Below are 19,157 nucleotides of genomic sequence, written 5' to 3'. Positions count from 1 at the left end.
AACCCGCATGCCACCCGGGAACGAACGGAAGGAACAACCTCGTTACTGCCCCCAGAATCACGGGGTCAAGAGCAAACCCAACCCCGTGGCAAGGCCGTAGCAGCGGAGCGCGAAGGAAGACCCAGACCCACTGAAGGGACTGGATCCCCTGGAAAACGGGGGCCCGGAGAGGTCAATGACGCCAGGCATCAAGACCCCACCAGGCGGTCACTTAGTGACACCGCCCCCCACATCGCCAGCGTATTCGGATAAGGCCCCTCCAAGAGCGGGCCCTTTCCCCCCAATAGCACACCGCCTGGCACACTGACCCTGCAGAACAGGCAGTCAGCATGGCCGTAAGCACACAAAAAAGGTTAACCAACGGAAGCAGGCAGCGCACCGGGGAAAACCAGGCAACAGGCTGTAACCTGAGCCTGGAGCACTGCGGACGAGACAGGCGCCAAAGGAGTCAGCTGAGAACAGCCCCCCCGGCGGAAGGGGCGTATGCTGGCGTTGTTGCATGACCAAGCCTCCATTTAAAAAAAACCCACCCAGAGGGGTTGAGGCAGAGAAGGCTGACATGATTGGCAGACGTCATGAAAGTGCAGGGGCACCCTCAACCGGGTAACCCGGGAGTTGACACTGCTCCAACACACCAGGGAATCAACCACCTTGTCGTTACCCAATGCGGTGGTTGTTCCTATAAACCCTCAAGAAAAAACTCCAAAACACACCTGCGGATACACACTGGCTATACCGCAGTACAAGTGTTTCAGTTTTCAAAAAAGGGTTATTCCAGGCCTACGGGTCGACGAACATTACTTCGGACCAGGCCCGGCGGCACGGGAAGCACAGGGTTACCAGAGGAGGTCCAAGACCACCCCAACAGGCCCCTCTTCGCCACGCGTGAGAGAGGAGCGAAAAGAATGGAGAACCAGCCCTAAGCACACCGCACTTGGTATTCCCAGGAGGTCTCCCTACCAAGTACTAACCAGGACCGAACCTGCATAGCGGCCGAGATCTGACGAGATCGGGCGTGTACAGGTTGGCATGGCCGTAAGCCATTACGGTAGTGCAGAGTACAATATGTACCCAACAAGGGTCTCCATAGCGCCTAACCCTGTGACACCCGGACCGACCTGGCATTTTTTCCCCCGAAAAAAGCACAAGTCCCTCAGGGTACCAGAACAGCAGATCTGCATCCCTGGCGGACAACGGGTTAACTGACCTGGACCAGCGTGACCAGGCCAGTCCTGTGTCCTAACCACGCCAACCTGCCCACTCCAGGAGAGGGGGTAGGTATGCGTGTCGATCTAAAACATGAAAAGAGGGCGCCACCCAGACGGTCCTCAATTAGACCGTGCTCAGTGGCCCACCCCAAGGGCGTGAGACCCCTCTACCTATGTTCAGATCTATTCCGTTAACATCCCCCAGATATGAACGAGAATTCATCAAGACAACCTAGTAAACTGGCGCTCGGAAGAGACAAAACTCCATCCCAGTTGCCCTATAAAAACGCTGTTTTAACAAGCTACCAAGGCGCACTTAGCCCCTGTGTGACCCTGAACAGAAACACACCGAGCCAGCACTATGTATGCGTCGAGACCCAAACACATCAATGGATAGTCTATCAAGACACCAAACATTGTTCCTCCAAGTCGCCTGGGAGAACGACACGGAGCCGCCGTGCTTCATGTACCTTCCTCTTTTTATTAAAAAAAGAAAGAACACAGACTGACATGAATCCCTCGTGACGCAGGCTGAGGGTAATTTTTTTTTACATTTTTACATCCCACCACCCTTCCATAGGGAGGAGACGGAAATCCCCAGAGAGACTTCCCACGCGAGCTGTATAGATTGAAAAGAATATATTGCAACATTGAGCTATGTAATATTTGGATTAGGGCTCTCCGAGGAGGAGGCACTGAACCAATACACTCAATAATCGAATTGAATCGAATACACACACAATAGAGCAGAACTCCTTTTCGAAGTTCTACTCATCTTGACAATCTGAGGAGGAGGCTCTGAACTCTGAGGAGGCTCCCTCACAGGGAAGGAGAGTCCTAACTCACAGACGGCCCGAGTAGGAGCTTCGTGAGGAGGAGCCCTGACCACTCCCTGAAACAGATCCATCATATGGACCTGAACAGCACACAGAAGTCTTACCAACAGAGACGTGCACAGTGACGTACTCTATGGCGGGGGAATTCCTGCGGTGCACACGCCCAATATTCCAGGGTGTGGGACCAGGAAACTCCCCCCCCCCCCCCTCTTACCCTGTAACGTGCCGAACAGCAACGTGACAGGAACCTTGAAGGACAGGAGGTTTTAACCCCTGACCAATCAGAAAAGGGGAGGAAAGGATTACCAGTACACCCCTTTACGACCCCACACCCATGATACGATGTAATGACAAAAAAGAGTATGACACAGTCATAGTCAGCTACATGAAGCGTCTAACAGCTTCACACAGCGCATGTGCTAACCTGCTATCTGATTTATACTAAGGAAAAAACACAGAATAGAGAGGGCCCCCTTAAGAGCCCCGGTACCAGACTTACACATGTGCTTCTGTGGCCAACCCAACCCAGTTGTAGATCACAAGATACACACAACCCTTTACCACCACAAAAAATGGCAATACACTCTACAGAGGAACGCCGTTTTTCCATAATGAGAGAATACACAATTCTCGATTAGTATCGGCCACAGGCCTTGCTAAGCACACACGAAAAGTGACCAAACAATCTTTTCTTTTAGGAAAATACAGTTCCTCAAGCAGTTTTAGCACAACCCCAGCAATCAAGCTAAGGGTTACATCGTATCCCACCACACAGTGACACAATATATTGTAACAACATGTCTGAGAGGAAGTCCCCAGGGAACCGGGGGGAAAACACCCCTCATATCTTACCCTTAATATGGCCAGTTGAACAGGTAAACCTGTTAATATGTGAACACACTGTTCATTGTCATTACAGGCTGAGAAAAGAATTCATTCTTCACTCATATGTCACTAAGCATAGCTTTATAGGTTAGTTTAACCCCCTTAGTTGTGAGTACACGGTACATGAACACACATGATGTTTCTCAACACAACAAACCAGATCATTTTCACATCTGTAACAAACAACCCGATTTGCATGGAGAAGCTAATACCAGTGACAAGACAATCCACACATAACTCGCGTCGTATCCTAAATGTAGTGCAGCAACACTCGTTTTGGAAAACATCGTTATTTACAAAACATTTAGAAGGGAAAGAAAGAAGAAGTGTTCAAGGTCTGGTCAGGACCTTTCCTACCGTGAGCGCAGATCAAGCGAACTGCAGTCTCTAACAAGGCACCGATAGTAAACACAGCATCTGTGTTGACAACACGGGCAGCGTCGCTGCCCATCCCGCCGCTACGGTTCTCCTTGTTGACGCAGTCCTCGCCGGCCGGCTCCGGGTAGGTTCGACTAACATCCTCTGTCAAAGATGACGTCGTAGTCAGAGTGTTTCAAGGCATGTTATAGTCATAGCAATGTTCCACAGTGTAGCATCAAGCTAACAGCCGCTCTCGGCCGATAGCAGCAAGCTAACGTTTCCTAGCCTAGTGACACAACGGGCTAGCGCCGCAGCTAACAGCTGACTGGCTAACAGGTAGGCCACAACTAGCACGCAAGCTAAGCAGCTATCACCTGAACTTGTACACAATGATATAACAAGCCACACTCAGACAGGCCGCCGTTCTGAAACCCTCCTCACCTTTTAAGAGAGAAGAGAAACGAGATGTCAACACAGTTTACAACAGTGATTTTACCATACATCCGGCGGAGCCAGCACAAGTCCCATCTGGGCTGTAGCCAACTTGAACATGGATCTTCCGATAACGAACATCCATGCCCACATTTCCTCGTTTAGGGTATACTCTCATTTGCATATGAAAGATGGGGCCTATACGGTGACAGAGAAGTATCCACTCGTCCAGAGAATCCTGGGATCACCAGTTACTGGTCGTGGCCCACTAGTTGACTATAATGGGCTTCAAACCAAGATCCTCCGCCGTCGCCTAAAAAGGCTGAACAAAGGACCCTAATCTGGGGCCGGTTTTCGTAAACATTGTCAGCTAGCCCCCATAGCACTAACAGACAAGTGGTGCTCGCAAGCAAACATTACTCACCAAACCTGGAACCCACCGCTTCTCACAACAGCGGTGCGTCCTACAGTCCAGCTGTGTTGCTGGAGGGTCTTACCCCATCCAGCCGCAGCAAGGAGGATTGTAGTTGGGAGGCATGTCAGCGGCGTGAACTCCTAATACGAAGAAAAACGGTGGAGGTGTAGAATGATCATCATCTTCCAGACACTCCAGTAACGAAGACAATATCGCCGTATTTTCTCGAAAATAGTGAGAGAGAAAATAAAGATATGATGTCAACGTATCTCTTGTTTTCCAACTTTCTTCTACCTAACAACCTCGTCAAGTGGGGATCTACCGAAGGCACTTCCTTGTGGTGAAAGCGAAGAAGGAGGCGAGTATGTGGCCCCACCCCTGCTTATGTAGGTGAGCTGATAGGGGTGTGGCCAGACGGATGTTGGGATGTAAAGGTACATTGTGGAATTTTTTTATTCAGTGCGCGTGCACGAGCGAGGTACAGTGCAGAGAGTGACGCCGAGCGAGAGCCATTACGAAACAGAACCTTCTGTAGTGTGGTAGTGAAAGGTTAACCGTCTGTAGTGTGGTAGTGAAAGGTTAACTTTCTGTAGTGTGGTAGTGAAAGGTTAACCGTCTGTAGTGTGGTAGTGAAAGGGTTAACCCTTTGTAGTGTGGTAGTGAAAGGGTTAACCCTTTGTAGTGTGGTAGTGAAAGGTTAAATAATAAAATAGACATTTAATCAAATTGCACTGGTCGCTGATTTATTTGATAGAGTCCCCACCAGTGTGACACAGACATTATTATTCTAGATTTAGATGTATTATTAATTAGTTAAAAGATAAGTAAATAAAACAAGATAAACAATGAATGTTGTATTAGCCTACAATAATTCCTGCAGCATTGTGGGAGGGCCATATGCATCAGGGGTAATGTCCATAATATTGCAATGGTAATCTCCCACATTTCTCAAAATCTCCCACATTTTACACAATCAACAATAATCACAGTAAAGAATTTGCTATATGGATGCATCATCCATAGAAAAATAAATCTGCAGATTTGGCAATAAGTGAGTTGCATGGATTTGCAGGGGTAATATCATCCAAGGTGTTCCTTGGTATTCCTATAATAATCAGAGCCTATGAGCCCCCCCCCCCCCCCCCATGATACATTATGTACAAAATCCACAACACTCACAAACAAAATACCTAAGTATCACTTGTATCGATGGGATATTAATGTGCATGCCACCACACTATATTTAACATCATCATCAAAAAAATAAAAAAAATTAGAGAGAGCTTTCTACTCCTCATTTGGAATCTGGGCGCTCTGGCCAGGAAATGTTGTATAAATCTGCCAAGGTGTTTTTAATTTTGAACAGCACAGCACGGGTCTGAGCCTGCAACATCTGCTTACAATTTCATCTGGATTTATTCAATCAAGAAATGTTGTACAAAGGTCAACAAAGTATCACGACGACGCTATAAAGAAATACACGTGGAAACGTTTAGTTTGGTCTTCTTCTGGTTCGCGTAATTGGAGTGTCGTGTGTATGTTATGTAAGCATAGTTCTTAAAATGAAGCACTTGGTTTTCGAACAATGGGGACAAGCAATCATCCCTAAAACAAACAAACAAAAACATTATTCGTAATCATCTGTTTTCTGAGGATCGTTGATTCACGGCTGAATAATTTATTAATGAATCATAACTATGCAATCATAACTATGCGTGTGTTCTTATGCACAACAGAGTCTAATATACAATGCTTGATCGGTCGGCCTTCACAGATTCGTTTTTTGATATGGACGGATTCTCAGGAGCCCAAAGCTCTCTCTCTCTCTCTCTCTCTCTCTCTCTCTCTCTCTCTCTCTCTCTCTCTCTCTCTCTCTCTCTCTCATATATATATTTATTTTTTCCCCTGGTCACTTCCCCTTAGCAAAATAGCAATGTGAATAGAATGGTTTGACACAATATGGTGGAAATGATGACAGTTCAGAGAGGTAGCTGGAAATCAATGCCACGTCCTGTAGCTTGCAGCAGTCTAGCACCCGCAGATCTTCACATTCTGCACGTGAGGCGTGCGGGGCCTTGGCACCAATGTGGGACCAGCCTCGTCTCAGCCACGTCTCAGGTCAGCTATGACTGTGAGGGCAGCATTCCAGCCGGAGGATCCCATCACACCGCCACCTGAGAGGAGATTGGGGAGAGACAATACGCTCAACTCTATGTTCACCTTAGATATACACCTGCCATGCAGCGCAACCTCGCTTAAAATATGTAAATAAATGGTAAATGGTGCATTTATATACCGTTTTTATCCAAACGCACTTTACAATTTGTTCCTCACATTTTACCCATTCACTCACACACCAATGGCGGAGGCGATCATCGGTTTAAGTGTCTTGCTCAGGGACACTTCGACACGCTGCCCGGGAAGAGTGGAAATCGAACCGGGAACCTCCGGATTACCAGACGACTGCTCTACCTCCTGAGCCACTATCGACATTTACATTTAGTCATTTAGCTGACGCTTTTATCCAAAGCGACTTACAAGTTCGGTACGACAGGTCATCAGGAAGGGCACAACTCTATCAGCTGAGTAACAATGTTCATCAAAGTGTTGAGTGCTACAGTGTAGGTTAGTATATTAGGACAAGTGCATGACAGTAAGGTTAGTTAGGGTTAGATTAGATTTTTATTTACATTTTTTTTTTTTTATAATTTCAGATAATGGTTGAAGAAGTGCGTCTTTAGTCGACGGTGAAAGATTGGACGGGACACTATCGACTACAGGAAAAAGGTACATATTGTACGTTACATTATAGCCATACGTAATAATATATTTACGAATTGTATCAGCAAAAGCTTTTCTGGTATCCCTTGATCCAATCAGGAGAGATAAATAAGAAATAAAAACTAGTTTTAAGCAAATAATATATATAATATGTGCTTGAAACAAGTAGTATAATCTACCAGGGCAGTAAGTACATTTGGCTTGGTAAGATTTCATGAAATAAGTATATACCTACCTAGGGTTCTCTCTCCTGATTGAATATGCATCTTTAAATATTGAATGCACATACTCTATCTTTGGCATTGTATTCAGACCATTCATTTATATTTCTTATAAGACACCATGAAACATACTATCAGAGGTGCAGCCTCTCTCCTCAAACTAGATGTGTGCTGTCGTTCTCTGTACTGTCATGTGATATCACCCCGCTGTCCATTTCCTTATCACCACTGGTTTGGCTCAGATCTGTTCCAAAGGTCCAAAAGTTCAGTAGCTGTACACTTTTCACCCCAGGCAGAGTGGCGTACACAACTACACACTAGGGCTGACCCCTATTAGTTGATTAGTCGACTAATCGGTCGAAAGGAGCCGTAGTCGACTAACCAACCTCTTAGTCGAATAGTAAAAAAAAATAAAAAAAATAAATAAAAAATTATAATATATATATTTTTTTTCATTCTTTCCAAAAGAAAAGAGGGGCGGGACTCGGCCGCGTAATCGCTCAACTAGAGACACAGCGAGCGAATATTTGAGGGGGGAGCGACATCGCCGCTCAGTTCGCTGTCGCTCGCGGTAGGTCAGGATAGTCTGATTGAAACTAATACATTTTAATCATTTTCGCAATCACGCTCGCTCGCGTCGCTCCCTGTCAGGAACCGTGTAACGCTAATGGCACGCATACCAGAGGCTAACTGCCTACGAAAACAGGCACAGAGGCTCTGAAAGAGGATTTCACCCATCTAATGAACACACTATACTAGACAAATATCAAGATGTATCCATCAGTGGACCAATTGCATGCTTTTGTAGAGGACAAGAAGCCTTCAGTCGACTCCTTCAGACATTAAGCACCCCCCACAGCCCAAATGGAATGATAAAAAAATTAAAGAAAAAAGAAAAAAGAAAAGAAAATCTTAAAATATTATAATTTTTCTTTCGACCAATAGTCGACTAACGGCAAATTTTGGCCAATCATAGTCGACCATCCAAATCCTTAGTCGGGGACAGCCCTACTACACACACACATACGTATGCACACACACACACACACTCACTCTCTCTCTCACACACACACACACACACCCACATAACTAGATCCAATAGTTTAAGTTTAAGTTTATTTGGATCCCCATTAGCCACAGCAGTGCTGGGGCTATTCTTCCTGGGGTCCATAACACATAAAATACAGTTACAGACGTATACACTCACAACATTTACATGTCATACAGACAATTAAAACAACAATAAAAACCCGTATACACTCATACCATTTACATGACATACAGACCATTAAAACAACAATAAAAACCCTTATACACTCACAACATTTACATGTCATACAGACAATTAAAACAACAATAAAAACCCTAATCAAATTCATAATACAAGATAAAAATATCAGACACATACATTTTCATTTACGTACACACTATCTATTAGGGAATGTCAATTTCTTTGGTTGAAAATGTTGTTTTACCACGATTTTGAAACGGCATTTACTATTCTCCTGCTTAACATGTCTGGGAAGAGAGTTCCATTCCTGCATACCACGGAACATGACAGTTCGCTTCATTGCATTCGACCTCACTTTTGGAAGTGTAAAACCTCGTGCAGAAGCATGTCTGGTGGAATGGTTGTGTCTGTCAAGACTTATTGATAAATTGTTATATAAAATTGAGGGGATCTTTGTAACAAGAATATTCCTAGTGAATACAAGGAGTGAGCAGAGTAATTTATGTTTGACAAGTAACCAAGTTAAACAACTGTGCATCGCTGCAACATTAGTTCTGTACTCACAGCGAAGCGCTATACGTGCTGCTTTGTTTTGTACCATTTGTAATTTTTTTCAGTTTATTCGTTGTTACATTCGACCATACTGCAGGACAATAGTCAAGATTTGACAAAACCAGAGCTTGAATTACCTGTTCGATAGAATTTAGTGGTAACAAATGAGCACATCTTTTAACAACAGAAATCCCTCTTCCCATTTTCACTACTATATTGTTTATATGGTGTGACCATGACAATTTACTGTCTAATGTTACCCCTAGGAGTTTAGTCTCCTGGACTTGATTAATTACCACATCACTTATCAAAAGTTTCAAGACTGGGTTCGTTCTTAGAGTATGGTTTGAACCGAAAATGATGCTACTTGTCTTTGATATGTTTAGAACTAGTTTGTTATTCTTTATCCATTCCATCACTGATTGCAACTCTGCCTTTAGAACCGTATTTAATTCATTGGCTGTTGAGGCTGATGTGTAAATCGTTGAATCATCCGCATACATAGAAATATAGGACTTATTTAGGACAAGAGGCATGTCATTTGTAAATATGGTGTAGAGCAAAGGCCCAAGGCAACTTCCTTGGGGTACTCCACACCTTACCGTTTTAACTTCTGAGTAACTCCCATTAAAAAAAACTATTTGTTTCCGGTTTGCTAAATAAGTTTGCATCCAAGATAGTGCAGATGAGGAGAAACCGTAACATTCAAGTTTTTTAAGTAAGAATTTGTGATCTATGATGTCGAATGCTGCAGTAAAATCAAGCAAGACAGCTCCAACCATTTTCTTTTTATCTATCTCTTTCAGCCAATCATCCGTCATTTGGGTTAAAGCAGTCGCTGTTGAATGTCCTTCACGATATGCATGTTGAAAATCAGTGGTCAATGTGTTAAAAGAAAAGTAGCTTTTAATCTGTTCACTTACTATTCTTTCCATCAGTTTACTCAAAACTGGCAGTAAACTTATGTGGCTCTTTCTATGAAGCATTAGAGACTAACCTGGATGTGAGCCACTGCCACACAGATAAAGCCCTTTGATTGGTGAGCGGTAGTCGGAAAGAAAGGGCAAAGGTCGTGCCAGGTAGAGCTGGTCCAAAGACATGGATCCATGGAAGATATTCTGTAAAGATGAGAGAAACAGAAGGTTGTGTTTTCAGTAGGGATGCACCGATCCGATATTGATATCGGATATCGGCCCCGATATGACTAAAATAGCTGGATCGGGTATTGGTAAAAAAAAATCTGATTTCTTTAAAAAATAATTATAATAAGGAATAAAATAAGAAATAACAATTCAGTACATTTATATCTATGTGTTAATCTGTTACATTTTGTTTCACTAAGTTAGGAAAGTAATGTTTTAAGTCACGCCTGATATTGCCTTGCACAAAAGAATGATCCCAGTCTCTTCCACACAGTGAGGCATACAGTTTATTAATTGAACAATGGGTATCGGATAGGTACTCTGTATCGGCCGATACCCAAAACCCAGGTATCGGTATTGGGACTGAAAAAGTCGGATGGTTGCATCCCTAGTTTTCAGTAAAGCCAAACTCTTTAATTCTTCTTTCTTGTTTCCTGCATCGAATCCAATTTCTTCCAGATTTAATGCTCAAAGAAACCCAATCATGTTTTCTTTTTTTTTACTTTGGCCATTCCGCTGGCTCTTTTTTGCGTTTATCGCATTTTCTCTGGTCAAGAATGACCGACAGACAGAAACAGGTTGAATGGGGGTACAGATGGGGGGGAAGACACTCTGAGAAAGGCACGGCTGCAGTCCGGGAATCGAACTTGCTAAACCCCAGATCCGTGACGAGCACGGTTGTCCCCGGCGCCGAAATAGCGCTCGAGGTACGCGGTGAGCTACTGGAGCCCCCCCCCCCCCCCCCCCCCAATCATGTTTTTATAGGAAAGCGGCCCACAGATTTTTAACAATGGCTCATGAAGTCCTAAGCAATAAGCAGTAACCAAATACAACTGTCCGCCGTACGGCAAGCAGTTGAGTTACTTTGCATAGCTTGATATGAACTTTGATTCTAAGGTTGCCGTAAAAGCCTCTGTAACCATTAAACCTCTTATGCAACGGTTCTGCAGCATCGGCAGGGGAGAGAGAGCGGGAGAGGGAAGATAATCCAGGATGCAAACGACTTCCTTATCCAGTGAACAGATAGTATGTGATGGTAAGCAAAACAGCCCCGCGTCACGTTATAAACCCCCTGCTCAACACTGGCAGGTCTACGCACCCCTCCGGTGAGCCCAAAGATCCTCTCCAGGTCAGGGGGAGTCAAGATATCTCTGCCCACAACAGAACTTTTGAACCCGGGGGCATATTTCTCTATCCAGTCGAACACTAAAGAGAGAGAGAGAAAGAGAGAGAAACAGTAACACTTTTATCACAAAAGCACACTTTTATCATAATAACAAGTTAATCAGTTAATAGTTGATCATATCCCACTTCTCCAAAAAACCTTCACAAGATGATTTGCTGCCAAACAGAAATGGAGAACTGGACTCTTAAAGGGGAACTATTTTACTATTTCTTTCACTATTTGGGCACTTTTACACAATTCATTGTTTTGTATTTCTAATCAAGTCCTCAAAAACAGCATTTTTCTACCTCAAGATCTTAAGCCGTTTTGAGCCTGGGCACCTAAACCACTGCGCCGCCTGAACATGCAGCTGAGTCTCTCTGACATCACAAATCAGCACATTTTCAGATGACTCAGTTCAGTGAGAGTGAATATTGTGAGAGGAGAATTGGAAGAATGCGCCAATATGAGAATTAGAGACATAGATCATATTAATATAAGTCCACATAGCTAGGAAACAATGCTAAACACTGAAAAAGGCCATTTATAAGATAGTTCCCCTTTAACGCCTAATTTATACTTGGACATCAAATTGGTTGCGAAGGTTACGGTGAGCCTGCCGAGCTCCGGAAACGCGGCTGGTCAAATTTGTTTTACTGCGCATGGGGACAGCGCAGAGCTGTGATTGGCCGCCGGCCTGGGCCAGGTTGGGCCGTGTACGACGCGTTCCTCTGACGTACATCCGTATTTACCATTTATCATCTCGGGAGCTCAGCCGGAGGGTTGCATTAATCCTTATCATTAACTACATTACAAACATGGATCATATCGAAGAAAGACTTGCAGAGGAAGTCCGGAAATATAGCCATTTGTTTTTTCCCCCCCACTTTTTCTCCTCTTGTTTTTCTCTGATTTTCTCCCATCCCAATTTTTGTCGTTATGCCAATTCCCCCCCTCCCCTTCCTGGTCGTTGCGCGCATGTGCCCCCCCACTGGTCGGTCTAGGGAGTCCTGAAGTCTATCAGATGCTTCCTCCATCACATAGGAGACAGCCAGCAACCTCTTTTCACCTGCCAGCGCGGACTCTCATTGGCGAGGTGTAACGTGTGGGAGGTCACACTACCTTCACCATATCCCTTCTTTGCTGTGCAGGCGCCCTGACCGACCTGTAGGAGTCGCTGTTTACAACGACCAGAATACCACCCCACCGGCTTCCCTCCTGCTGACTCTGCCAATTCAGCCAGTATGACGGCCGGCCAAGCCGGAGGCAACGCTGACAGCCGGATTCGATACCGGTGTCTCTTGCGTTGGTGACGAGCGCTTAGACCGCTGCGCCACCCAGCCGCCAAATATAGCCATTTGTACAACACAACGCAGCACCGCCATCTAGTGGTTCGGTGGTGTACTGCGATCTAGCTCCTGCGCACAAAATATTGGCGACAGCCAACGTTGAAGCATACTTTTACTTAATTTTTTTTTCACAATGTTTTTATTTACATTTTTCATTATGAAACAACAAACAGCAAACAATTCACAGGACATACAGTACATCTAAACCAACTGCATTTATAGGAACCCAAGGAGGACAACCTACACTACCTTAGGCTTACTGCACCCTATGTGGATACTGTGATACTGTGATACTGTGAATAATGTATATTTCAGTGGATACCGTGATACTGTGAATAATGTATACTCAGTAGATAGTAAATTATAACACTACCTCATGCATACTGCACCTTATGTGACACTGTGAATAATGTGAATATTCCTCAGCTAGTCAGATAGTAAATTATATTGACCATATTGATCAAATTGTTTACACTGCCTGTGTTGTTTTTTACTACCTGTATACTGTGTTGTTTTACTACCTGTACCCCCCCCCCCCCTCCCCCCATGCTGCTATGATGCCTGAATTTCCCCAAGGGGATCAATAAAGGAATATCGTATCTTATCTTATCTTATAATCCACACCCCTAGCTAGTCATTCACTTGGTCATCAGATCTTGACATCTTGACTTGACAACATCTGTCTTAACCAGTATGTAGCACTTGGTCTATGTACTTTTTTCCAGAACATTGCAATACACTTTTTGGCGGTGCGCATACTGAGGTCTATAAATGCCTGCTCGTATTTATTATAGTTATGCTTTTCTGGGTATAACCCTAGAAGAAAGAATTTAGGTTCCAATACAATTAGTTTTGAGATTATTTTCTCGATGGTGACTCTTAAAGGTCAACCTCCACGTTGTATTTTTGTTCAATAAACAATGTGGACTAGGCCAACAGTGACTTTCATGAAGAATTGGAAAAAAAAGTATTGAAATTGACCCAGTTTTAGCGTTTTTATCAAAACATTTTGTCTGCCCAACACAATCACCACGCACGTGCATATTTTAATCAATGGTTCATAACGTGCGCGTGTAATGTCGTCACAACAGGTGTTGGTCACAAGGGGGCTCTGTGAGTCACAGGCAGTAGCAAGGAGGCGGAGCATTATTTCCGGCGTTGGGTGCATGATGCGCATGCGCTGTGATCACACCAGGCAGCCAACGCCGGAAATAATGCTGTTTTGAGCAGTTTATAAAAAATATTTAAAATGTTTATTAGCAACGCAGAGCTTTCAAACCATCCCGTATCTCTGTCCGAAACCCTCGTGCAACTGTGAGTACATTTGAAATGTCTCTGTGATACTTGTATAACGAACGGTTCGGCCAGAACCAGTCCTTCATGGTAAATCTAGGTTGGTTTCCTATTAAGGAGCAAGTGACTGTGGATTCACTCGGTGCATCAGTCACGAAAGGGGCTATGATGAGCTTGGCAAGCCAGAGTAAAACACAGTTTTCATTCAATCAATAACAACATTAACCAGACTCTCGTTGTGTCTATTATGCTAACGCTAACGTTACCTCATTGTGTCTATTCTACAAGCTTTAACGTTACCTAGCCTCTCGTGTCTATCTGCTAACGTTAGCATTAGGCTAACTAACGTTACCACTCGTCCCTAACCCCAACAACAAGCGTAACTAATCAGCGATCTTTTTGTCAGACTAAACTCTCCGCTCGGTGGCAAATTGTGTTGATGTCGGTTTTGTTTCATCAATAAATGAGGCAGAATACACAGTGACTGTATCCTTTTTTATTGCACTTGTTTCGTGCTGCAAACATACATAAGACATCCTACGCGAGACATTAAAGATGGCGGCGTTCTGTTTTCGTTCAGACTCTCCAGACAGTGACGCGTCTCTCTTCTGACCAATCAGTGGTCTGCAGTTTTTCACGTGACATTTCTGGAGCTCTCATGCTGATCACCAGCAGCCCCGCCTCCCCACACGGAGACAAACTGAGTACTTTATTTTAGTGGAAAAGCAACATTAGATTCGGCTCATTAATATGCACCTGTGTCCTGTTGTGACGTCGGCGTTTGATAAGCTTTTTTGATTTGCGCGTGCATGTTATTCGTGCGTGGACCTTTTTAACTCTTTCAGAGTGGCATTTCCGGTGTCAAATGGAAAAAAATAAATAATGAAATTATATACCAATGATGTAAACTACCCATAATTGATCAGTAGGGTTTAAGCTGGAGGTTGGCCTTTAACTCTTCCCAAAATGCTTCAATCTTTCTACATTGCCAGATGCAATGAAACAATGTTCCTCTCGCATCCATGCATTTTGTGCATGTCAGGTATGTTTTGGTTATATCTGTTTAAATCCACCTGTGTCACATACCGCATTACCCATTTATACTGAATTAGTTTGATACGCACATTTATAGTTATAGCCACTTCCCATTCCTCTTCCGATAATTCAAGTTGTAAGTCTTCCCTCCAGGCATTTAATTTATACTTTGAGCTTTCTGATGAATGGTCTGCAGTAGGTTGTAGAATTCCAATATGATACCCTTTCTCACGCTATTCCTTAACATCCTTTTTTCCATCTGTGAGTGTTTTGGTCTATCTAGTTTGCCCTCTTGGCTGACTCTTATAAGGTTTCTAATTTGGAGGTATTTAAAGAAATGTTTACCGTCAAGGTCAAAGTTTGTTCTCAGCTCCTCAAAAGACATCATGGTATCAGAGTCTGGCAAATACAGATTTTGGATTACTTTAAGTCCCTTAGAGGCCCATAATTTAAATGATGCATCAGCTCTGCCTGGAGCAAAAAACTCATTACCCCACAGCGGACTAAACTGTGACAGTGGATGTGGTTCTTCTAAATGTTTCTTTACATCATACCACGACCAAGGTACCCATGTACATGTCAAAATACTTCCCAAAGGTCAGTGAATACCACAATCACAACACCAGAGGGAGCTCCACAAATCATGTTAAACCCAGATTCGGCTCAAACAAGGGACTAAACACGTTTCGCAATTATGCCACATCAATGTGGAACGCCCTACCCAAAGCTGTAAAGGAATGTGAATCACTACCCACCTTCAAATGTCCTAACCCAGTTGTACAGTAAATGACCAAGTATGGCTTTGTCAGTATTCCAATGTACAGTGTACAGTGTCCCCCACCCCCCCCTACCCAACCCCCCCCCCCCCACCTCCAATGTACAGCCCCCCACCCAACCCCACCCCACCTACCCAACCTCCTCCAATGTACAGTTTCTACGTCAAATGTATATACACTCTTTTTCTGGACACTTTTTGTATCACAAACAGTACTGTATTTGCAAATCTGGTATGTCATAAATGTATAGATGTAGCAGTACTGTCTATCTGTATGTTGTGTATGTCATATATGTTATGATGAATTGAAAATGGGGGACCCTGATGTAAACAAGACGAAAGTCTTTCTCTGGTCTGCATCCCCTTAACAATTGTATGTATTGAGCTGTACTGTACTGTACCCATTCTGCAATCTGTTAATAAGCTTTTCAATCAATCAATCAAACCATATCTTTATCCTATGTTTTACTATTGGGGTTCTAGTTTTTTTACGTCGTTTTCTTACTGTATCTGAATACATATAGACCTTGAGATTCCATTTCAGTCTAATGAGGAACATTATCTGGTGAAAAATAAAACATAATAGACCTCAGTTGCGCAGCCCAGTAGTAGCACATTAGGTTTGGGCATTTCAAACCGCCTCGATCATATGGTAAGTACAACAAAGTCAGACCAATTCTTGAGTCCTCCTGTTATTCCATATAAATCTCAAAAATGCTTTCCTTAATCTTGCGAACATGTCTATAGGTGGAGGCAGAGGAATGTTTTGGAATAGGTAGAGTAGCTTCGGCAGTATATTCATCTTTAGTGTATTTATTCTCCCAACTATGGATAGTGGCAGTGTCATCCATCTCTCAATTGACTCATTAATTTGAAGCATCAGGGGTTCATATTCACATGCTCTAGTCTAGGCATGATCTGCACCCCTAGGTACGTAAATTGTTCCACGACATTACATTGGATTACCTCAGGAATAGGGTTCCTTCTCTCATATGCATTAAGTAGTAATATAGAAGATTTCGTATTGTTCACTTTATAGCCTGAAGTATCGCTGAAGGATTTTATTAACTGTAACACGGCCGGGATTGATCTATTTAAATTTGACATATATAAAATTATATCATCTGCATATAGGGAAATTCTATGTTCTGTCTGACCTACCGCCACCCCACAATATTCCGGGTGTGTGCATATTTTTATTGCTAGAAGCTCTATCGCTAACGTAAACAATAAGGGAGATAACGGACATCCTTGTCTGCAACCTTTACTGATCTGTATTGGCCTTGAGATATTCCTATTTGTTCATATCTCCGCAGTAGAGTTCTTATATATTACTTGGACCCATTTTATAAAGTTGTTCCCACACCCGAAGCTTTCCAGAACTTTGAACAGATAGGGCCATTGGACCCTGTCAAAGGCCTTTTCTGCATCTAGTGATAAAAGAGCTGTCTGATGCTTCTTTATTAAAATGGATGACGTTCAGTACCCTTCTTACATTGTGAAAGCCTTGCCTATCCATTATAAATACATTTTGATCTCGGTTGATAGGTTTACCTGGTTTTGGTAGTAGAATAATTAAGGCACTATTCATAGAGGGCGGTAGATTGTAATTTTTTAACGATTCTAAAAACATTTCCAAAATTGATGTTAGCTATTTATCTTCAAATTTTTTGTAGATGTCTATTGGAATGCTGTCTGGGCCTGCTTGTTTCCCTGATTGCATGTTGTCGATTGCATCTCCTATCTCTTCCATATTTATTCCCAGCTCTAGTTCCTCTTAATTTTTTTGGGGGATAGATGGTATGGGTAACTCCTCTAAGAAGCTAGTTGCTTTTAGCGTATTACTTTCATTTTTGGCATCGTATAGTTTTTCATAAAATCCTCTAAAGGCCTCATTAATATCCATGGGGTCTATAACAACCTGTCCTTTATAAGTAATGGTTGTGATTGATGTTTTAGATTCTAATTGCTTAATCCGCCATGCCAGCAATCTACCTGATTTATCACCTTGTTCATAGAATGTTTGTTTTAGTCTTAGTAGGCTATACTGGCAGCCCTGAATGCCGATAACCTTTCATATTGAGCTCTCGCTATTAATAGCTCGCTTTCCAGTTGAGGGTTACTATTTTCATTTATTGTCTCTTGTCTCTGCCTGTTCCACTCGTTCCTTGCATTATTTTATATCCTTTTTCATGCTTTCTATCGCTCCCAGCACTTCATCAAACCTTGTCGAGACCTCTGCTTTCATGGAGCGAATAGCCAACAGGATAGCGTCTGCCTTATCACCCCCAATCTCTTCTTCTTCTTCCACGCCAGCCATCCCATCCACGTCTTTTATGCTAGCTTTCGGCATTTCATTGTTAACTCGGTTGTCTCTACCTGGCGCTCTTTTCTGCGTCCAATTTGCTTACTTTTCCTTCTCCCTTGGACATTATGTTTTCTCTTACTTACAAAATGCAACGTTTTATCACAAATAGTAGGTGTTCTTGCAGGAGTTTATAGTAGCTAGCAGCAGAGCGATTTAACTTGCTGTAGTACTTTATCCTTAAAGGGGCATTTCGCAGATTGTTAACTTGAATCCTATCGTTCTGTTGTAAGGACGACATGTGATAATTGATTATAAAAACCTACCAACGGTGTCTCGAGAGGTCGGCTGTGTCGGAGAGACTCCGCCGGGTGACGCCAGCCAGATTAGACAATACTTCCTCAACTATCTTCAACCGTAGTAGAACCAACTTCAGGGAAGTACACAAAATAATTGAGGAAATAGTGTCTGCAGTTCTAAAGTTTCTCGGGGGAGGGGGTGGCTGAGCTGACACAGTTGGTTGGTTTTATGTCCGATTATCATCATGTCCTCCTCACAAGAGAACGATAGAATTCAGGTGTAAGAACTCAGCGATATGCCCCCATTAACCCTTTCACTGCCACATTACAGACGGTTCAACGTCATAGTTTTGTTTTTAACCCTTTCACTACCACACTATAAAAGGGTTAACTCAGTTAACACTTTCCTCTCTGTGTGTTTAGTGGGTACAGACCACTAACCTACAGTAGCTTGAAACTCCGGGAGAGGTGTTTTTGGCCACACAGCTAAGCTAGCCGGTCCGTATCCGCTTCCATTAATTTGTGCTAAGCTAGGCTAGCTTGCAGCCTAGTACATTTTCCACTGGCACAGAGTGAATTCATATCGATAGGTTATGTAGATAACCTAGTTATATTAGTATTGGCTGAGCGTCCCGCTCTGAGCCTTATGAGATACCCCTTATCTCCTATGATACCTAATGTATCTCCCACGAAACAACTACATGCACCCCACCTGTATGGGGCCCCGCCCCTATGGTGGCATAGCCCATATAACCGTGACTCTGGTCACCAAACACCCTTCCTCGCCAAATCCCGTCCCAGGAAAAGATCCCTCAAGAGGGAACTCAGGGCCGCGCAGAGCGGGACGCTCAGCCAATACTAATATAACTAGGT

The 19,157-nt window shown here is 43.4% G+C and overlaps 1 protein-coding gene across 1 annotated transcript in view; it reads right to left on the bottom strand.

Moving 5' to 3' along the window:
- Positions 1 to 6,057: 6,057 nt before the first annotated feature.
- Positions 6,058 to 19,157, bottom strand: part of pyroxd2 (pyridine nucleotide-disulphide oxidoreductase domain 2) — a gene marked incomplete at its 5' end in the record, with an annotated part of 76,826 nt that continues 63,726 nt past the window's right edge. Inside the window, 3 exons of the mRNA XM_084321436.1 lie at positions 6,058 to 6,310; positions 9,919 to 10,039; positions 11,163 to 11,269. Of these exons, the coding sequence (XP_084177562.1) occupies positions 6,240 to 6,310; positions 9,919 to 10,039; positions 11,163 to 11,269 (299 nt within the window). The 3' untranslated portion in view covers positions 6,058 to 6,239. The remainder of the gene's footprint in view (positions 6,311 to 9,918; positions 10,040 to 11,162; positions 11,270 to 19,157) is intronic.

The sequence above is a fragment of the Notolepis coatsorum genome (assembly GCF_963971535.1).
Source record: "Notolepis coatsorum genome assembly, chromosome: 9".
Classification (NCBI taxonomy): Eukaryota; Metazoa; Chordata; class Actinopteri; order Aulopiformes; family Paralepididae; genus Notolepis; species Notolepis coatsorum.
This window is presented reverse-complemented; position numbering and strand designations above follow the sequence as displayed.